General features: G+C 39.9%; 1 protein-coding gene across 4 annotated transcripts in view; it reads left to right on the forward strand.

Annotated features, from left to right (window-relative positions):
* LOC122800037 (oocyte-specific histone RNA stem-loop-binding protein 2-like) overlaps positions 1-23,406 on the forward strand; it is a 512,723-nt gene that overhangs the window by 137,956 nt on the left and 351,361 nt on the right. For 3 of the 4 annotated variants that reach the window (XM_044069515.1, XM_044069512.1, XM_044069513.1), the window contains one exon: positions 21,108-21,239. The exons of the other annotated variant lie outside the window; for it this stretch is intronic. In XM_044069515.1, the coding sequence (XP_043925450.1) occupies positions 21,108-21,239 (132 nt within the window). The remainder of the gene's footprint in view (positions 1-21,107; positions 21,240-23,406) is intronic. 4 annotated transcript variants of the gene reach the window in all.

A 23,406-nucleotide genomic window follows, 5' to 3' on the forward strand; every position in this document is an offset into this window, starting at 1 on the left:
AGGAAGCGTCTGCGTTTATGATGTAGTAAAAGTAAGCAACTACCTTGTAATGCTTACATTTCTTAAAAAAATTTATAAAATATCTGGACAAAAGCATGTTTTAATATGCTGTAATCTTGGGCTGTCAGGCTCTGGGTGGTATGTAAAAGTTCACTTATTTTAATATGGAGTTGAGATGTTATATTTGCATAGATTAACGTTGTCTAGATTAATGCACTTGGATTAAACTAAATATTTTTTTATGTAACCAAATCGGATTGAAGACAAATAGGAAGTCATGGTGGATGCAATGAGCAAGGCTGTTTCCAGCATATAAAATATTACCTTGCTTTGCTTTTCCTTTAGCAAATGTTTAGTGAGAGTTGGGAGGTCAGTTAAAGCAGATGCAACATTATGCGTCCACAGAGACGAGCTGAGTATGGGTGCAAGCATTTTATCTCAGAGTTTTGCGGAGGGAAAATATAGTTAACATTCAGTTCAGTAGAATAGGAATTATAGGAAGTGAACAAGATAAAGCAGTTTTCCTAGCAGACTAAATTCAATGCATTTACATAGTGTATATTTTAGTTTTATTTTACGATATCCAGTGCATTTTTAAGGCTAAAGATTAGTTTTCTGAGTGTACAAGCAGTCTTCCACATATGGGATGGGAATGGAGAAAAACAGCAGACCAGTCAGTGTAAGCACAGGATTTAACGTGCTTTTGCATGGATAACTCTAGCAATGCCTGTGTGTAAATCTGTCCGTTAAGGACTGCTCCTTTCACTAGGTTTAAAATTAAACAAAACCATGCTCCTATTTAAGTTAATACATTATGGGGCCTCTTTAGAGGGTTTTCATTAAGTCTCGACATGCTATCAAGTGGAGATGACAAGCACCTGCATCAAAGATGAGCCTGCCAAACAATGCATTATGCATGCAACCCAAAAGTTGGGAATGGACTTGGGAATGGACTTGGTTATTGTATGTGAGGAGTAGGAATAACGTCTTGGCATAATGTCTACACTCCATAGTCTGCAGCATAAATGGCCTCCACAACAATAGACAAAGGCTGAAGTATTGAGAAATGCAGGGTGTAGATAGCAATGCTGCAGGAAATGCATTTGGAAAGAAATGAGCATATGGATTTGATAAAGATAAGGTGGATATAGAGCAGAATATCTTCAACAAAAGAAAAGTTGAATACTAATTGCTAGAGGAGCTCCAGTAGTAATGAAAGAAAATGGTTGATTTGTGGCAGTAATGGGCTACTGACGAGAATTATGCAGGTGTGTATTCCACCTAAAACTGCCACTATTGCAGCTGAAACTTGAACAGGGAGTATTACTTGTAGATGGGGTTTGAACTTTGTGCAATAGTGCGAGGCAGTATCTAAAACCTAGAAAAGAATGGGTAGATTTCTGAAGAAATGTAGGAAAATATTTGTAATATGTGAATTCAGTAGCAGGAACTCGCATAATTCTCAAGGTACAATAAGTAGACTAGACAGATTATCAAAGGAAAATATCCATTGAAAGCTTCAGCACTCAAATGTGTGCCAATAAACTCCATTAAAAAGGTAGGGTAACGAAGTAAAATTGAGATACTGGTGCTTCACTACCTACCTGTTAACAGATGAGGCACAACTGCAGAGTGCTAGAGGAAATAAGGGAGTATCTGGACAAAATGCAGAAGTTTAGGACTTGTTGAGCAATTTTTTAATAACTGCAGAGCACAGACTTGGCAACAAACTAGAAAGCTTGTTGCCAGACTTAAGGAGCCTCCTAGCAAGAAAAAAAATAACCAAACTTGAAGAGGTATTGGATATTTTATGCAACTTCATGAAAACTTGTGTAAAAGCAGAGATGGAAAATCCAACGAGCACAAATGGGAATGTTTATGAAGACTTGAGTATGCCAAGGTTAGAGGTAAATGAGGCTCTGCAACTGACAGTTGAGATGGGTGGGGAATTGAAAATGGCGACATATCTACCTATGGGAAAGACTTCAGGAGTAGGAAGTGATAAAGATCTGGAGTGCTTTTACAGTATTTTAAAAGGCAGGCAACCACTAACATCCTGGGAGAAAGTTGTGGTGGCTGTAATTTCTAAAGACTGTAGACTCTGACCTGGCTTTATATAGACCCATTTCAATTTTAAACCATGATTGTAAAGTGTTAATAATTTCTAAAAGAATGGTAAAGGTGTTGCAAAAATTGTTAATAAATCCAGTATAGTTTTGTGGAGGGAGAGAAACATTTTGACTGGATCTTCAGAACAATAATCCAGAGAGAAGCAGAATGTAAATACTGTTGCTGGTGCATCTCGAACTACACAGAGTAAATACTGTTGCTGGTGCATCTTGAACTACACAGAGTAAAAGGAAGTGGAAGCATTTGCATTCAGTCATACAATTGCTTCCTCTACCTCCTATCCTCCAAGTTAACCTTATTAAAGTGGGATGGTTGCTCTGAACAGAAGTCTCAGGCAGGGGGGTGTCCCCTTCTCTATTTACTTAATGTTTAGAGCCACTGGCAAAGAAAAGGGATTTGGAAATTAAGGGATATCATTGGTATGGTACTGAAGTAGTTTGTTTTACTTTGTCTATTTTGCATCCTCAAATTAAATCTACTCTAACCTCCAAATTAAAGACTACCTAAATAAAAACCTGGCTTTGCTCCTGCACACCACCAGATAGAACTAGTCAACTCCCCCTTTCTATCACCAACTTGCTTGACAGTGAATTGGTGGAATTTGTTTTAAAGGTCAAATATTTTACCTAGGCTATAGTAGTCATCTCTGTTCCAAACAGTGTACCAAATGGGTATTTCTGAACTGCAGCTTCATTTGGTTAAATTTGTTATAGCTGTCCAAATATTTTCACTGTTTATATAGCATCACTGTGAAGTGAAGCTAAATTTTTATGTATTCTGCATTAGCCTTTGTGAAAACCTTAACTTTATTCACACGGTCAATGTGGACCTTTTCTTTTCAGGCCTCTGCTGAAAATGGGATGATATTCCAGTCAGATTTCCTGGGAAACGAATGTTAAAACCATAGAAAGGCATCTATGCTGTGAAACACTGAGATGGTTTGAAATCTTTTCGGAATATAAAATGATTTTAAAGCAAAGGCTATAGCTGTAAGTTATGTACCCACGCACATTGGTTCAGCAATACCCATTGGGTGGCGCAGTGGTTAATGCTGTTGCCTCACAGCAAGAGGTTCTCTGGTTCGATTCTCAGCTTGGGTGCCTTCTGTGCAGTTTGCATGTTGTCCCTGCGTTCGTATGGGTCTCCTCTGGGTACTCTGGTTTCCTCCCACATTCTAAAGGCGTGCTTCTGGAGCACTTCTCCCTGGGCCTCCGTGAAAACAGGATCTGTGGAACCTAGTCTGACTTTCCTGGTCAAATATTAAATAAAACAGTGTATGGGAACACGAAAATGAAGGGGGGAGCTTTTGGCTGAAAAATTTAAGTATTTAGGAATATGTATTAAAAAGGCTTGTGTTATGGTGGATAAGGATAGGTGGAGAAGGATATCTGGGAAGAGAGTGAAGTCAAACTGCACAACTGTTGGCTCTTGTTCATGGATATGGCTAGCAAGATGCAAGCAGTGAAGGTTTCGTCCCTTTACTTTTATGTACAGGTCAGGTATATCAACCAGAGGAGTTGTTGTGGACAATAGAGGTGAAGAGTTTATCTGGGAGGGGAAGAGGGCAAGGTTTAAGTGGGTAAGTTTCTTTCCCGGTGACACAGATGGTTTAGGATTACCTGATTTTAAAGAGCTATTTAGAGCTACAATATATAGTAATCTGGTTAGAACAGCTTGGGGAAAAGATTGGATAATCATTGTACAATGGAACAATACAAGGACGTGTATAGCTCCCAAGTAAGCAGTCTAGATATAACATTTTTTGCTTGCAAGTGTTTACATAATTCTACTGCAAGCAGACTCCATATTTTGTTTTCTGTTTGAATGGCAAATGCTGGAGTTGCAATGGGGAATAAAGAGGTGAGTAGCAAAGTATGTTGCATGTAATGAGTTGGCAGACCTTTAAAATCCCTAGAAAGTCAGAAATACTGGGTGAGCAAATGGGTATTACTAAGGAAATTATTCTTTTGACCTGGGACACATGAATTGCCTAGAGCTAGTAAGGCCTTGAGTTTAATTCTGGTGGCTGTCCTAAATTAAGCTGTCTAAAATGGAATTGGAGTTCTTGAATATTGAAACAAAAAATGGACATGGGATCTTTAGAAATGGGTAGGCAGGGATCTTTAGAAATGGATACAAGAAGGAAAAATCTGGTTCCACACAGCAGTGAAAATCAAAATCCTTTATTGTAGTAGGTAAGCACTTTCTCGGAATAACATCCGCTTCATCAGACCAACAAAGAATAGCAGTTACATTTTTAAACACTAAAACATCCAATCAAAAATCAGATAAAATGTGCATCATAGCTAAAAGCCATGTGATGAACTACATCTGTAGAATATATAGATCATTAAAAAAAAAGGAATAAAACGGACAATGAAAAATATGTACTTAAAACTGGTAACAAATACAATAGTAAAAAATAGAAGATGGGCTATTGAAACGTATGATAAAATATTAAGAGATCAATGCTTTAATGGCCGTGCTTTAAGGAAGGGTTTCCAGGAAACTGTTTAAACCAGGAGGTTTATCAGCTTGAAAGCACAAAATCCATTTCTGTTCACTAGATTCTGTTCTATTTGTCACCTCTCTTGGTACTGTGTAGAATCTCTAATACCATAAAGCTGAATTTGTTTACCCTCTTTAGCTACATTTAGTGATAGTGCGCTGGTTTCTTTAACATTCCTGATATCCGTAAGGTGTTAAAGTATTCTCTCCTTAAACTCCCTGTTCGTTTTCCCTATGTAAAATGAGAAGCAGGGAGTACAATAGCAAAAATAGACAATTTTTGTTGGATACTGCTTTTTATGTAGATTGTCTATCTTAAAACACAAAGTGGGATGTGTGAAAGGATTACCTATATGTATGTGTACAGGCCATACAGTTCCTACACATGTGCCAAGTCTAACCGATATAGTTGATAGTATTAAAGGATCGCTAACAGAGCTGACTGTTAAGTGATCTAATTTCTAAAAGCAAAATCTGGCTGTCAGTGACCCCATTCAACTGGTGTACAGTAGACAGAATATCCCAGTTTTTAATATCGCATGCTACATTACTGGCAAAGGTCAATGGCATCCTTAGTTTATTCCTAGAGGTATCCGTGATAGCATCACTTGAGAAAGTATTGTCAATATTATCCCTGTTAATACTAGTGGGGAGGGGGGAAGAGTATGGCTGGCACTTAACCTGATCTATGCCGCCATCCTTCTGCTATTTGAGAATCAATAAGTTTACTACTATAGCCTCTTTCTAAAAATACTTAAGTGTTTGTAATGCAACAATGAGGCTATCCTCATTAAAAAGTCTCGTTTTGAAATATGTCCTTTCAACACATGAAATTTCGTATGATTCTGATGCATACTGCTGTAGTGTAGAACATTATTCTTTCTAACAGTTTTCTTATACAAAGTAGTAGACACAGTGGATAAATTATTTTTAGGAACTTTAACATCCAAAGACTACATTATCAGATTATTCATAGGTAAAACTCGAAGTATTCAACTGATTTAAGTACAATAAACTCTCGTAGCTGCTGCTCTGAACCATGCCACAACAAAAAAAAATGTCCTCCACAACAAAAAAAAAATGTCCTCCACAACGTTTATACCATTTGATAACCTGGAATTCATTATTCGGAAGTAAATGTTTAGTTTCCCAATTAGCTAGGGATAGGTTGCCGTAGCTATGGGCACAAGCTGTGCCCATAGCTACGCCAAATTTTTGTGCATAATAAACATTAAAAATAAACTCATTGTTTTCTAGGATGATTTGCAAATAAGTGTCACCTTAGTATCTGGCAATTTTAGGTGCAGAACCATTGATTGTGCTTAGTAGAGGTGAAAATTTTAAATCAATTTTAGAAAGGGAAGTTAGACCCCACAAGAAATCAATTATGAGAATGTGGGGCCTGTAAGTGGTGCAGGTTTATTAGTGAAGGATCTTGTGCATGTGTTTTTGACTTTAGATGCACTATTGCATGTCCTGGGGTGTGCAATTGTAACACCAAGAACCTGGTCTACGTTGCTTCTTGTATTGTATGTGAGGCATTTTATATTGGTAAGACCATTCATAGACTTAGGGATAGGATATCTGAACATGTCGGATCCATCGGAAGGGACACACAATGCCCTTTATTTACACACCACCACATGTTCTAATTTTAAAAAGTTTGTGTTTTTTGTGGTGGATCGTGTTAACTCTGAGAAAGGAATTGATTTGGTTAACAAAGTGGGTATGTTAGAAAGTGAATAGCAACTTAGGTTAAATGCCTTGAAATTCCCTGGTCGTGATGATTGTGTATCTTTGATGCCTATTCTAAAGTTTAAATCTAACCAGTTTTAGTATCTTTTTTACGTTAACTGTTTACATTTATATTTTTTATATTTTTGAATATTTAATATTTGATAATTATGGTATAATTTCTATGTTTATACATTATTAATTTAAGGTGGAAAAAGTGTGTGTAGCCAAGCTGCACCATTTATTTATTGGAAAGGAATTTTATTGGTTGTATTTTTAACTGCACCTATCATTGTGGGGTTGGGTACTATAAAGATGTTTTTTGTTCATTGGTTAAATGGCTCTGAAGAAGCTAGTATTCTGGTGAAAGTGCCAAGTCATTTGTTAAAGCCATTTGCCTGACCGTTTGCCTCACTGTTCATTTGGTTCTTTCTCAGTGGCAGTTTATTACGTGATACTTTTTTTTTCCCTCTTGGGATTTTTTGATTGTCCTAAATTTCATTTTGTTTAGATAGCTCATTAAAAAAAAAAAAAAAAAACACTTGGTATTCTTTAAAACAGTGCTACAATTAGCCAAGGCAGCAGGCAAAGTCTTTTCTACAAAAATAGAAAGTGGCTCTGTTACCCAACCTCTGCCTGAAACTATAGGGTGCATAGGTGGAGTTAAGGGATTCTTATTTATTTTGGGTAGACCATATATCAAAGGGACTGTTGGATGTTCTACCTTGAAATACTCACAGTTGCTCAGATATCATGCCTGTTATTAATCAAAGATCAAAAACTGTTTTTCTATGACACTAAGTATATACATAGGTAAAATGGTATACTTATCAACGTCGCTGAGATGACTTGACATAGGTGGTATTGTTAACAAGGACAAATGTATAGAATCTATCAGCTGGTCATATTTCTATACTAAAGTTCTTTCAATTCAACTAGAGCTTGTAACTCTGCAGCTGATAAATTGCCAAAATTATTAGTTGCTTTTCTAGAGACTTCTCTCCAAGTTTTTCACAAAGGTCAATGAACAGATCTATAGTAGAATTACTGGGTAGTATGCAAGTGCTGGGCTTTCTAAAGATACTATCAGCATTATTATAATTGCCAAACATAGCTTTAAGTGTAAGAGTTCTGCCAAAAAGGTGTAGGTCTTTACCTCATGTCCATTCTTTGAGCCGGAACAAATGTTAGACCTCTGTTTTAACACGGATAATTGAGTCAAAGTAGAGATATTGTGAACTAAGCTTGTTTGTATCTTTCCTGAACTTATTTCGTCCTGGCTGTGTAGTAGTCGTGCATGTTGATTTTGCATGCGATTCCTCAATCTCCCTCTTATAGGCGGAGATTCTTTCAATAAAAAATGTCCATGGGTGGAGCCTGTTGGTACAGAGGCCTGCTCTGGAATTCAAAACTCACACTGGAAGCCATGCTTGTTTTAGGTCCAACAGCCGCAGTGCTTATGCTAGCATCAGAGTGACTGCTTACAGCAGCTACAGAAGTATTTAGGTTGACTTCTGAAACAATTCCCTCACTTACAGGAACATTGGGTAAAAGTTCTGTGGGTTCTGTAGAAGTGGTAGTTTTAACAGCATTTGCATAAGCTGCTTGTTCATCTGAAACAGTTGAATGCAATGTAGTTCTGTGTGTTGCAGAGCTCCGCCCATTTCCTGTTATATGTTGGAGTTGGTACTAACCCTTTCATTTACCCAAGAGAAGACATTACCTTTAAAATCCTCCAAATCCCTTTAACTTTGTTTTTGGTAGCAGAAAGTCTAATATCAGTAATTTTTTCAAACACATCCATTTTATCACTAAGTTCATCTGAATAGGTATTATGTTTTGCTACTCAGTCATGTCATAAGATTTAGCTCCTTGTCTAAATTCGATAAGGAGCTGCATATATTTAGTGCTGCACTCAAGGTTAAGTAACTGCCAGCGCCCAAGTATCTCATAAGCTTGCCCATAACTGGGCATGATGAGGACCCCAAGTCCCCTTGGTGCTATTAAGGCTCAATGAAGCCTCAAGATGAAAGCAATGCCATTGCAAGTGCTTAAACTTATAAAGTTTATTCTCCAGATTGCGATAATCCTGATTTATCTGCAGCTTTCAGAGATGACTATCTGGAGTCAAGTGATATTGTCTGCATACAAGTTCCATTAAGTAATGGATGACTTTGAAAGTCTACTAAAGTAGACCAACTATAGTTGTTCCTCCTATTAGATGGCAAATCCATCAAAGGTACAAAGTTGTCAAAATTATCCATTTCCTGCCATGCTTGGTTCAAAGATGAAGAAAATATACCAAAGTCCTTGAACCAAATAAGGAATCAGCTTTATGGTACTAGAGAGTCTACATAGTACCAAGAGAGGAGGTGACATAAATAGAACAGAAATGGATTTTGCACTTTCAAGCTGATAAACCTGGTTTAAACAGGGTTTCCCTGAAACCCTTCCTTAAAGCACGGCTATTAAAGCATTGATCTCTCAATATTTTATCATATGTTTCAATAGCTCATCTATTTTTTCTATTGTATTTACCAGTTTTAAGTACATATTTTTCATGTAGTCTCTTATTCAATTTTTTTAACCATCTATATATTCTACAGATGTATTTTATCACATAGCTTTTAGCTATGATGCACATTTTATCTGATTTTTGATTGGATGTTTGTGTTTAAAAATGCAACTGCTATTACCTCTTGGTCTGAAGCGGATGTTATTCCGAGAAAGCTCTTGCCTACTACAATAAAGGACATACTGATTTTCACTGCTGTGTGGAACCAGATTATTTTTCTTTTTCTTGTATTCTCTGGTTTTTATATCGGATTCCTTATTTGGTTCAAGGACTGTTTTCGTTTGGTATCTTTAGAAATGGGTGGGCAGGCAGGAACAGAGCAACTAACTGGACCGAACAAGGGAATATGTGATGTATCATGTTCAACTGAAAACATGCTAATATGGTTTATGAATGCTTGCCTATGTCTTAAGTGATAAATACAAACCGTGATCTAATGTTCAGTGTGGTACAGTGGTGCAAGTAAAACCTTAGCATAATAGTTTACGGTTGCTGTAACCAAAGCCTCCTTCCATCCCTGTTTATGTAGTGTGCCTGTGACTCCTTTTACTTCACTTTTTTTTTTTCTTTTCAGGCTATTGCTCCCTTATTGGGGCAAGAAAGCTTTGAGCTTTTTGTTGCTCTGTCTTTTTATATGGAGCTCTGCTCAAGTTCTTGGCAGTTAAAGCATGACAAAGGTGTCCTTAAACTTTGAAAAGCCAGCCTGTTAGTCAAATCCTTGGCAGGATATTATCTGAATAGCTTGGCCTGTTACAGCACAGTTTTGATTTGTACAACTATACTTTTTCCCCAAATCCAGATGTAGAATATTCCCCAAATCCAGATGTAGAATATTGACATGGTGGGGGGATTAAACTGGGATCAAGGTAAGGCAAGTTGTGAATTAACAATTGGGGGGGGTTGCAGGCAATGGATGTATTATAGTAGAGAGTGTTTGTCAATTTTCTAAAACGTCAATTATCTAAACCAGCCTTCCTAAGTTTTCGGGTAGGAAAAAATCAAAATCGGTCTGAATATGTAAACATACATATTCACTTATTTTTTTAGTTTGTAGCCAGCTCATGTGTGAAATATTCTTGTCCATTGGAATCACTAGTTTTAAGTGTTCTGCATGCAGAAGTTTATCTGGTTCCATTTGATTACCCAAACTTAACTGGGTCCTAGAGTAGTTTGGATAGACTCTCTACTGTAACATCATTGGTACTGGGCTGTTGTGCAACATGGTAAAGAATAAGTGGTCTCTAGAGCTTTATAAAAGGCAATGTGCATAATAAGTTTTAGGAGCCAAGTAGGTTTGGTCATTGAACCTTTTTGATCACAGCTTGGCTGCAAGGCTGTATGACTACCCAATTCATATACGCAAGTGACAATACAGGAAAGTTCTGATAAAGCTAACAGCTGAACTAATTTACCATTGCCAAATTCAATCATAATAACTTTCAAAACAATATTACCACTATAAGATTATCTGTAGTCATTGACTTTTGACTAACTGCTACAAATTTATGAAGTGAAAGTTCCATTATGGTGCTTACTGTCAGAGGCTTTATGGGAACTGTAACTGTTTTAAAATCTCTGGACCAGGATTGCAACGATCATGTTACACTGTTGCAGTCATCACCTGTAGGTTATCCCTGCTGTGGTAGCCCTCTGCTGGCCCAAATACCAGAGTCAATGTTTTTCTGTCTTGCTGTGGAGCCTGTAGCAGAAGCAGTTCACAAGTGTGCAGTCTGTCGCTACCAGAGTTTAAATTACAGCTGAAAACGTCTTAAGCCAAGTACCCCGTTGGGGATCCTTTTTTCTTGCCCTCACCGATGTCCAAAAAGGTTGTCTTGCTTGTGGAAAGCTGATCCCACACAGACTTCCATTCATACTGCGTCACTTGTTCAGGCCCAGACCACTGTCCCCATTGCCGGTTCTGTGCCTTGTTTAACATGAGAACCATTCGCCATAAAGTTTTTTTTTAGACTGGCATTTTCATCTTCCATCTCTGCATTCTGAAATGGTGTCCATCAGCCGACAATCCATGGACATTCTGAAAAAATGCGGCAATTAAGATGGATCACACAAGTCTAAGCCTTCCAGCAACTACCACCAAGTAGGAAGTCAGTTCTCTGGAATTCACTGAAGTGCTTTCACAGCCCCTGATGCCTGATTTATCTATGCAAGCCTTTACAGAGGCAGTTTGAGACTGGTATGCCAGAGAAATCTTGGTCTTTGTAGCCTTTGGCTGTCTGCCTCAGGTGGGTCTGAAGCTGTGACAGACAATGGCTTCCGAGGAGGCCTCTCGTACTACCAAATCTAGACAAACTGACTTCTCATCAGACTACTGTTTCTCTCAGATAGATGGATACTCTTGGGCCAAGAAGCCAGGCCAAAAAACACCCTTCTGAAACTGACAGAACAGGATTCTGAGGAATCTGATTCAGATTTTTAAGAGGAACAACCTCTGATTGCTTATGAGGACTCTGATGCAGAGGAATTCCTTCTGCATCTCCACCAGAAGACCTTTCCTTTTGGGAAACTTCACACCTTCAGGGAACATTTCCAATGTGTTTAAGGATTTCCCCCTCAGTCTAACAAAAGACTTTTCTGGACTTGCCCCACCACAGACCCCTGGCCATCCACCTATTTTAGAAGTGGTGGATGTTTTTTCATGAATCCAGCTTAGCCCATGACACCCTCCCACCTGCTCTTAGTAAACCTGACTGGTATTAGATTACTGTATTCTCACAAATACCTGTACAGAAATCCTGCTGCAGACCCAGAGGTCATTACACAGGGACCTAAAGGAATAAGACTAGTTCTGCCAAGAATCATATTCCTTCTGATAATTCCAGAACTCTGGACAGATGGAGTAAAAAAATGTACATCTCTGCAACCTGTGTTGGAGCACACATTTTGGAACTATTAAAACTAAAGATTTCAACCTTTCTGGACTCTGCCGATTTGAAAGTTAGCAGATTAACTGCAGTCTACTTGCCAAGTGGCCAAACACATCATTGTAGCTTTAACACCCTAGAAGACTCAAGCAGGGCAGCAGTGTCAGGATCTGTCATTAGGAGATGTGCATGGTTGAAGGAGCAACCTCTCCTTGATAATGTCAAATCTAAATTGATACACCCTGGATAAGTACTTCTTTTTTGCAGTAAAAGCAGAAGAGGTGCTTAAGGTGGAAGGCAAAGCAAAATCTATGCAAACAGTATGCTTTCAGGTTCAACCTCCAAGTTCTGCAGGACCTTTCCCTCAACACTGGTCCTTCCCTGCACCTAGCAGACTGTGCCAAGGTAAATTCCACAGGGACAGATCACCCAGGGGCAACAGAGAACCAAACAGTGGACAACTTCCACCCCAAAGGCAGGGAGTTCTAAGCCATCCTTCTATGGAAAGCACTCAATGACTCAATCTCCCCCTCTGCCCACCTTTCACTCTCCAAAAGCTAGGAGGAAGACTCTTACTGCAAGGAAAATTCTTTCTGTACAAAGGACCAATCTGTCTTGATCATTTTTCAGGGATACATTCTTTCAACGAACTCAGTTCCAAGAGGGTACCCAGACTTTCCTCCAAATCATTGTGCAGAGCCATTGAAATGCCTCCAAACTCTCATATCCCTGGGGCAGTAGAACCTGTCCCCTTAGACCAAACAGGCAAAGGCTTTTATTAGGCTTCTCCTTGCTCCCAGAAAGAGGACCCTTGGCATTCCATCCTGGATCTGTTCATTCTGAACACCTCCGTGGTGGTCCCCAAATGCAAAATGCTACCTTTGCAGCAGCTGCTACTTATGCTGACAAAATGCTAGGCTAGTGACCCTAGACCTAAAAGATGCCTACCTCCACATCTCCATAAGAGAATCCCACAGGAAATTCCTGCGCTTCAGAGCAGGCTCAACACTTCCAGTTCTCTGCGCTACTCTTTGGTTTATCTACTGCAGCCAGCATATTCACCAAATGCTTAGCCCTGGCCATAGCATTTTGCAGGGAGAGAAATGTACAGATTACCCTTATCTAGATGAATGCCTCATTAAGGCAGAGTGCAAAGAAAAGCTGCTCCAGGACGTTCTCTGTCAAAACCATCCTAACTTCCCTAGGGCTCACCATCAACGAGAAGAAATTAAACCAAACGCCCTCCAGGAAGATCATTTTCTTGGGAGCATTGCTGGACAGCATCCCAAATGGCTTTCCTATCCTCAGAAAAGCAGAACTTCCTGCCTCTCTACTTTACCCAACTGGCTTCCAGAACTCACCTCACTGAGGAAATTCCTGCAAACCTTTGGGTACATAGCATCCTAATTCCTCTGGCCAGGCTTCACAAGTTAATTTAGTGGTATTTTAAAGAACCTTTGGTGTCACTCTGCCTCTAGAGGCCTTGCTCCCTCTAATCCCCCTGTAAGAGCAGAGTTTCTTTGGTGGCAGGGGCCTGTGCCAAAAGGGTTGTCTTCATCTTCTGCCCTTCTGGGCAGGCCATCACCACCGATTTCTCTGACATTGCTTGGAGTACTCACCTAGCAGAGAGGTGCACCCAAGGTCTTTGGGATGCCCAGTGCCTTCCTTTACACATCAATCAGAAGGAAATGATTTGTTTCTTTTGGCTTTTCCTGGTTAGGGGTTGCCACAGCGAACTCCAGTCCGCTAATGATTGGCAGTTGATTTTTATGTACCGACTTGCCAGGCCTGGCGCACAACCTTCAACGAAGGTATGCCCATTCACGGTAGTCTCCAGGCAGAAGACGCTGTAGCTGAAAATCAAAACTGACCACATCTTACTGTGAGGCAACAACACTACCGCAGCACCACCACCGCGGGTACGAAAGGCTCTGACATCCTTCAAACCCCATCTTTAGGCCAGGGCTTCTTAGCAAAACAGACACTACAGTTGTGGCATATCAACAGGGAGGGACCCAATCTTATCCTCTGTGCAGGCAGGCTAGCCATGAATCTGTCAGACAGCCTCCTCCATGGGATTACACCTAATTGCCCAATACCTACCAGGGATAAACACCCTGGCAGACCACCTAAGCAAACTTACTGGACCCCCACAAATAGCTCCCCAGAAATCCTTTTGCAAATCATTCAGGAATGGGGCACTCCGGAGGTGGATGGTTCCCCTGGAGCTCCCTCTTTGAGTAGGCATTCCCTCCTCTGCTTCTTATTCACAAGATACTGATCAGGCTAAGGGGGGAGAAACCAAAGGCCATCCTTATTGGCCCAGACAACATCGGTATCCCTTATTGCACAGCCTGACACTACAGCCTCACAGGCAGCTTCCCTAATCTCAGATCTCTTGACTTGGGAGGGGGGATGCTGTACCCAGACTTGCAGACCCTCAAACTATCAGCATGGATAATACTTTAAAAGCAAACTGATCCTAGACATCACATAGGCCAGAAGGCCCAGCACTAGAAAATCATATGCAAGGAAATGGAAAAGATTCTGCTCCTGGAGCCAGTCTGGAGGGGCACTACTTCACAACAATCCATCTCTTATCCTGGACTACTTAGCAGAGTTACTCAGTAGTGGCCTCTCCTCTTATATTAAAATCCATGCCTCTATTTCATTTTGGTATAGACCAGCCCCTCTTCTCATCCTTGATGAAACAATTCTTCAGAGGGTCTTTTAATGTCAACCTCCCAGAAGGCCACACACCAGCTTGAGACCTGAATTATGTTTTGGAAACTAACCTTGCCACCATTCGAACCTGCTTCTTCAGACTTGAGATACCTCTTGGAAGACTGCTTTCCTACTAGCTATCACCTCAGACAGAAGGGTTTTAGAACTTCAGGCACTCATGGCTGTTGAACCCTTAATTTTCCATGCAGACAGGGTCTTCCTGAGGACTAGCCCCCCCTTTATTCCCAAGGTGGTATCTGATGTGACCCTCAACCATCTACACATAATCTACCCACCTTCTTTCCTAACCCTCCAAAGAAGAGGGAAAGAATTCTGCACTCACTAGACCCTTCAGAAAAACGTACCAGTTATCTTTGCCCCAGGGGCAGAGGGGAAGCCAATTTCCAAATGGTTATCTGTGTCAAAGTTTGTTGCACTACATGGGGAAACCTTAAGTCTATTCATACCAATTCCACTAGGGCAGCCTCCACTTCCACAGCATTCCTCAGAGGACTTCCCACCAGGGACATCTTGGAAGCAGCCATTTGGACCTCTGTCCATACCTTCATACAGCATTACCACCTACCTCTTTTTTCCAAGGCTAGGGCAGGATTTGCTTCTGCAGTTCTGCAAGGCATGCTGACCCATGCTTAGGTCTCTAATCCTTCCACCCCTCTCCTCAGCTTTGGGAATCCTCCCACAAGTGATGACTGCAACTGTGAAACACTAAACATAGAGTTGTGTGCACATACCACAAATGTAGATGTTAGTGTATTCACTGTTGCAGTCCTGGTTCCCTCCCCTTTATGTATCCTATTTCATTAGGGGGACACAAGCTTCTTATGGTGGCTTTTAGCCACCAGGACCACTTTACCTTATTTCCTTGTGCTTTTGAGTTTGGGCAGGAAAACTGATGTAATGGCATCTGCTGCCTTGCTTTATACCACTGACATCAGACTAAAAGTGGCTGCAGCAGACGCAGAAAAACAATGACTCTGGTATTTAGGTTGGCCAAGGGCTACCACAGCAGGGATAGCCCACAGGTGATGACTGCAGCAGTGAATACACTTCCTCTATGTTTTATGTTAAGTCTACACAACTGTACTGTCAGATGACCAAATGGCTGATAATCCAGACTTGTAGAGAAGTCCAGGATTGCCATTTTCTGAATACTCTTTCTGATGTCACTTGTATGTTTTTTGTGTGAGGTGGTGCTTGCCTCTTGCAAAAAATGTTTTAAAGGGAAGCGTTTGGCTATTTTCACTTTAAAAGTCACAGGATTGCAACAGGAGCCTTTTATGAATTGACAACTCTACAGGACTAAATTCCATTGGAGGAAATTGCCTTCCTTTAGTGTAACTTGCCTACTTTCAAGGATTCTGTTAAACCATTGGTAGACTCATTAAGTATTGAAAATGACTAACAATTTTATTAAGCTGGAGACCTAAAACCAGCAATGCCGAGTGAATTCATAATCACATTACATAATTTGACCCTGCATACTCAGAGTAAGGATATTGGTAACATATGGCTTTGAATTAGCTGCAGTTACTAATTAACAGATCTTTTAATCCACACTTTGTTGTAACTTGCCATGGAGCAAATTTTAATGGACGGTTCCAAGGCCAAAAATGTCATGGGCCACAGCAGACCTAGCAGCCTAATAAAATGGCACCAAAGATTTGATGTTTTTGCCTTCTAAAATTGTAATCTTTTTCTCCATAAATTACTACTGTCCCTAGACAAGGATGTCCATCTCAAACCATGACTACAGATAAAAGCAGCCTAACAACATTGTGAACCATTTAGGTCTGGCTTTGTCAAGGGTAGGAAAAGACTACCTTTTCTATGAAAAGGTCATTCAGGCTGTGCAGTCTCAGCAGCATACCATGATCTGGTAAGTCTTCACTAAAAGTATTGTATAGTAACCCAAGTCAGCACATTTTGATGTGGACAAAATGCAGTAGAAGTAGCAAGTCTCTACAGAAAGCAGAGTTTGTGGCTTGTGTACCACAGGGCTCTGCCACCTCTGTAATCATGATCTTCACTTAAACTGGCTTACAGTCATGGTCAAGGTGCATCTTTTTAGCAGACTGTCTCTGATACAAAGATGCTACAGAAAAAGGAATCTTTCAAATCACTGTTATAAAACTCTTGTATTATTGAATGCAAAAGTCCCTTTCCATATACATTTTTCCACTGCCTACAGTATAGCTGGAACCACTGATTTTTTTTCTTAGCTGTTAAATACTAATTGGGTCCTCGTACATTTACCAGAAAATCTCAATCCTTAGATTATAGTGCTGCATCGGTGCCATTTAATCTTTCTCTCCATGACATTAATTTATTCTTTAATACTTAAACCTTCCATCTAACAAGTTTTGACACCTATTTTGGCATGCATCTGTCCAAACACATCAAACTAAAAATCCCCAGAAGTTCTTTAAGGCATTGTTATAAATATTTAAGCTACCAAAATGGTCACCACATTCTACCCTGTTTTATTCTACAAACTCTTGCGTAGAGACTAGTGTATGGCTGTCGTGAATGACTGCTGTCTTCAGTTCAGGAAACTGTACAAAGGATCTAAATCTGTCAAAATAGAATCCAGCTTTGGGATGCATTCCTCTTCCAGTACTTGCCCTAAGTTGGAAATGTGTATATTAAAAAAAAAAATAAAAGGTACATGTTTAAACATCAGAAAATGTTTTTAGGTTCATAGGTTGGTACTGGGCGATCTGCCCAAAGGCATATATTAGCCTAGCCACACTGTGCAGTATTCACCGCCCCTGTAGTAGTTCCCTAGACCCTTGTACTAGCAGATAGTACCCTTGGCCCCCCTGTCTAGTAGTGCTGTTGGTGTGAACTTTGTTACCCATCCACTCATCGAGGTTCCTCCTCGAAGAGTGATAGTGAGGGGCTCTGTCTTATGTAGATCGGGACCCTATTCCATAATAAGGGAAGTCTTTGTGAATGGAATCTGTCCCTCCAGCATGTTATATTCATTGTTGTGTTGAGGTTTATATCCCTAGAGTGTCTAGCTCTAGTAGATTTGGTTTTGCTAAGATGGAGCATGTTCAACAATTCTGGGTTGGACATGGCTCTACGTTGGACAGATTGCCTCTGAGAAAGCGGTATGCAACAATTGTGCTGCCTAGGGCAACTGTTTAGTTTAGCACTTTCATTCAGTGAATGTAATCTCCAGGAGAAACATGGACGTATTGTGAACACTATCACATGACCAATAAAATACATTTTAAACCATATAAAGGAAAGCCCTCCCACTTCTCCAACTCAATACTCATCTAAAACAAATAAACTAGAATCCAGTACCAGTATATAATCTCTGGCATGAAATCATGACCTCTCCTACACCACTCTTACCATGATCAAATTCAAGCATACTGACTTTCAAAACAGTACTGCCACTGCAAAGCAGTCTGATTTCAACCTTTTAAAAGGACTGTTACTAAATTTCTTAAAGGCATTTCTACGGAGGACAAAATAAATTTGCAAATATTTTTTAGTCTCATTGGTTGCAAATTAATGGAGTTCACACATGGGCTGTTGCAGCACCTGAAGACCCCACTGATGGTCACCATGAGCCTACATGTAAGGAAGTAAATTGAAATGTGAATTGAAGTTACCAAACATGTGTTATCTACCAGAAATTGACTTCCTTTTTATCTAGTGGTATCCTAAACAAAATCTTTAACAAACTCGAAAGCTGAGGTACCACTGGATGGTCTATCTTTTCCTTTGCAAAAAGTTATAAACAAAAAGCTAAATACTCAAGACTGGTGAAACCAGTGTGAAAATGTAAACTAGCCCAAAATGATATCCTAAAATTTAACATTTCACATTTATAAAGACTGCTAGCTTCTGACCACAAGACCTCTAACCTTTGGTAAAGGGCAGGCTGAGGGTTTCGCTGAATTTTATGCTCAGTGAGTGACCACTGTGCATACCTTAACCCTCATCTTGTACCAATTCATGAACACTTATGTGACACCTAGTCCTGACTGTTTCAAAAGAGCACTTGACATGTCTGTTAACCTTTGCCTTGCAATGGTCCAAACCTGTCTTGTGTCTTATGAAGTCAGTAAGCTGTTATAGTCGTCTTTCGGCTTTTCCTCAGTTACGGGTTGCCACAGCGGAACTCCGTGAATATCTACTGCCAATCATTAGACTGAACACCAAGGTGCTAGCTCTACATTTAACCTTCAACGAAGGCACGCCCATTTACGCTTATCTTTCGAATGCCCACCCAACCACCGGGAGGACATGCAGACTCTACACCAGAAGGCTCTCCCCGCACTCCAGCCAAGAATCTAATGGGAGAACCTCTTGCTGTGAAGCAACAACGCTACCACTGCACCACCGCGGAAGTCTGCCAGCTGTTATAGTACTTGTGTACTTTAAAATGGGGCAGCAGTGCTCGAAAGACATAGGCAGAAGTCCAAAGTATCAACCTAGTAACACCTTTGAAATGGTACTAAGATTTCCTCCCTTCCTGTGTATCTTTAACAGAGTCCACCATTTTATTGTAGATGACCATGCCTGCAAACTTTTCTATATAAAGCTTCTTGATTTGGACAATGATCGTTGATATGAAAACTCAACTTGGGGCACTTGCCCACTACCTTTGCTGTCAAAGCAATTGTAAGCAATCTAGCAGTATTAAATATCTTCTATAGTAAAGTGGATTAAAAACTTGACTAATATGGAAGGCTGTAAGCAGGCAATCTAATGCTCTCAACAAAGCTTGTTTATAGGGGTGTCTTGCTAATGTATTGAGGCCCAAAATCTAATCAGTGCAACTGAGACTGCAAATTTAATGTACAGTTCAGTTGCGTTATGGTTGACAGACTAGTGTCCAGGTTAGTGATCGACGTATCCTGCAAAAAAAAAAATACCTAGAATGAGTTTACATGCAAGCTAATAGTGGAATTTCTTTCACCACTTAAGAACATGGTCTTGAGGTCAGTAACTAGCATTCCCTTACTGGGTTAAAATATTCATTTGCAAGTATAAGAGATCTTGGTAGAATACAACACTGAAACACCCTGTTGGGGAAAGATTCCTGGAGCTGGACATCTTGCATACTGTTAAAATCAAGTTATGAACTGAACTTTTGTATAACTATTTGATTTAGATCCTCTACTTTGGGTTTGTCCCTTCAGAGAAGCAGCGGTAAGTTTAGTCCCGCAGCACTTAATCCATTTTTTAGCACATTTGACGTGATTAACCTTGCCCAGTACAGTTTTTTTTCCTTCCTGTAGGCTCTTGCAGGATGTGCTAATAATGGCTTACTGAAAAGTGAGTTGCTGGCATTGAGTCTTGAGACTGTGGCACACAGGTTGAATTTGCAATTTTTTTTTTCAGAAAAAATAGACAAGTTCATAACAATTGCTTCTGTCTTCTTGAGCAATACCCATGGTATCAAACCCAAAATTGCCTAGGTTTAAATTTTCTTTACAAATGCTTCTTTGCCATTGCTTGAGCCTTGCATGGTGAGGTTCAGATTCTTGAATTACCTCTTGATGGGTCTGTATGTGGCAGGTTAATGGTGGGGCGGAAGACTACATGTTTGTGTAGTCAAGGCAATGATTACAGAATGCAAGTAATTTCTACTTTTGAGGTATAGTAGATAGTCAGTTATCTGAACTAACTGGGACCTAGGGTAGTTCAGATAATCAAACGTATAATTTAAGCAGATAAAACAAACTTTTCTGCATGCAGGAATACTTTTCAGCGATTCCTGTGGACAAAGATTATTTTTTGCACGAGCTGGCTACAAGCTCAGAATATGGTCAGTCAAATGCGTATAACATTTTCATAGTCTGACTATTCTTTCCTACCTGAAAATGTTGGTAGACTGGTTTGGGTAATTGGGATATTGGATAATCAAGTCTACTGTACTTGATAGTATTTCTAGTTAAGATTGCATGCTTTTAGTAGCACACTAAAATTGTGCTTTTATGGCTTCGAGGGATGAAGCCTTGACTGCCCCAAACAGATCATTAGCTTGGATGTTGGTGGTGGGAACAAATGACAATGACCTGGCAGTCTCAAAGATGGGCCACATTCCCTTCCCAGAGAGGGATAGCAGTTGCTTCCTCAAGTGGCAGACCCCACAACATATGGCGGGGGGTGGTGGTAGAGGGACAGATGTGCATCCATTGTTGCAAGGACTGAAGGAAGATGTTGCTGCAGTGCAGATGCTGTGGAACTAAGTGCAAAATTCTCAGTCTCCACAGCATGTGATTGAGCCTCTCTGTTCTCAACTCCTTTCTAAAAGAGGAAACAGTAATGTTTGGCTACTTGGGGTAAATGGTTATAGTTTGACTAGGCAGATGGTCTGAGTGGTAGTCTGGGACCCCAAAGACTAGTGTTACCATGCTATGTAAACTGATATGGTTGCTTGTTTTAACTTCCATTACCTTGTGCTCCTTGTAGCTGAAGTATGTTTGATTAAATTGCATAGTTTTATTTTCTTATCTAGTAGTAAAGAAGCTTATTCCTTTGTCTCCTCCCTCCCATGGATCTTCTAGAACCAACCAGCAACAGCAGCTTGACTCTTCAAGATTTGAAACTAATGAGGCTGTATTAAAGCGAAGACAAAAACAAATAGACTATGGAAAGAACACCATTGGATACCAGCGTTACCTGCAGGAGGTCCCAAAGTGAGCGGATACAGGCCAGTCAAACTGTAGAATATAAAAGGCCTTGCCCGGAGTAGGAATGGTCTGAAAATGCACGTTTTACACTTTTACACTTGCATGAGCTGGTTAGGATGTATGAGCTGGTTAGGATTTTATCTCCTACAGTAAAAAGTAACATTGTTACAGCTACTGTAAATAGTGCATCAAGGGTTTCATTGTTATAGCATAGCAAGTTGAAGTAGTAATGGTCACTTGAGGGTGGTTGGCTGGGAGTGCGGCATTTGACAGTTAAGTGCACTGAAATGTACAACTAATGTACCATGGCAGGAATATACCATTATACTTGCTGTTAACTGCCTTAAGAGCATAAAGAATGGTTACCATGAAGACTGGGAACTGCACTTTTTCTCTTTGGGGGACACCTCAGTTTAGCAGAAACTGAGGAAGATCCTTAAACCTGAAATGGGTAATTACATGTAGGGTTACATATATTTGAATTACTTGAAAAGGGTGATTTCACTATGCCCATAGTGAAATGTGTTTTAGGCGCTGTGTTCTAAGTAGCTGTGAGGCATTACTAATTTCCCTGGAATAGTATATACTGTCCTCACTTTTGAGGAACTGGATAATGGGCAATTAATGTTTGATGTGGTTGCAGTGCTCAAGCGGTGGTTTAACATAACTAATGCTGGACATGTTGGACTGTGCTGAATATTATTTCTGTTTTGACTTGGTACGTGAAGGAATGTAGTACTGTTGTGATTATTAATTTCCTGCCCTTCTTAAGGACTTCATTACATGTTCCTTTCTGCATATTACTGTACTGTCAGTTGGCTGTACCCATGCTGTAAGATCCATTTTAAGATGGTCTTAAGTTACAGTATCAAACATTTGGCATGGGGAATGGTTACAAGGTAATATGCATGTGGTATCTTAAGTTAGTGTCTCCATATCTGTCTTAGTTGAAGGTTACAACAAGAGATATTGTCACTATTGTCACTTGTTTCTGCAATCACAAATACAAATTCAGCCATGAATCTGTCTTGTGTGCCTGTGCTACCAGCAAAGATTTTTTGAAACTGGTATTGACCGTTGCAAAGCTTGGAGCATATAAAGACTGTATTACTGAAGGAAAGGGTTTTCTGATGGAGGTTAGGTACAGGAAGGTAACTGAAGCTTAAAGAACTGAATGAAATTGCACGGATTGAGAGAATGGGTAGCTTCCCATTTGAATGGTAAGCTTTGCTAAGGAGAAATAAAAGATGCATGCTTTGTAAGGCCACACTTGCCAACCGACATAAAATGTTAGTTCTCCATTTGCAATAGAGTACATCCACCTCCATTTCTGGTTGCCATGAAATGGATGTTTGTGCCTAAAGAAATGACAGTTTCCCTAGAATTCATAGGATAGAAGGGTATAGACAAAATTGTGCATAATACCAAGGGAGTTCATCAGAACAGAAGTGGAAAGAACATTAAATTTTGTTGGGTCAGTATTAAGTTTACTATAATCACAAGTAACTACAGTTTTGTCCATTTGAAAACACTGATTAGCAGTGATCTTCAGCAGAGGGTGATGGAACATGTGAAGTTCTTTGCAGTACAAAACTGCTCTTTATTGAAATGTTTTTTTTGACATGCTGAAAAATGAAATTGCAGGATGTGAAATATCAAACATTTCTTAAACTTTTGCCAGGTGCAAGCGCCTAAACTTCTGGCAGGTCAGAACTCTCCTACACTTGATCCACCACTCAAACTCAATTTGACTTTTCAGCTACAGCATAAAGCACTACTAATGCCCAACTCTTACTTCACTCTACCTTCTTAACGTTGATCCTCTGATTAAACCATCGTACTGAACCTGTGATTCTTGTCCAGTGCCATCGTACTGAACCTGTGATTCTTGTCCAGTGCTTTAAGCAGGAATCATTAGACTAGGCTACCGGCATACAATTTTTAATGTACTTCATTTTATGCTTCAGAGAATTATGAAATGCTTTACAGTATCAACTTGTGCACTCTTAATGTAGTTATATTTTTATCTTGTATTTGTGTTGTGGAGCTTTTCTCCCTGGGCCTCTGCTGAAAAAGGGCTTTTGCTTAGTCGGATACCTGTCAAATGTCAAAATAAAACTTGCCATACTTTGGGAGGAAAGGGAGTATGTTAAATGTCAATACCTTAAGTCAA

This window comes from Protopterus annectens, chromosome 4.part0 (assembly GCF_019279795.1).
Source record: "Protopterus annectens isolate FY-2018-M chromosome 4.part0, PAN1.0, whole genome shotgun sequence".
Classification (NCBI taxonomy): Eukaryota; Metazoa; Chordata; order Ceratodontiformes; family Protopteridae; genus Protopterus; species Protopterus annectens.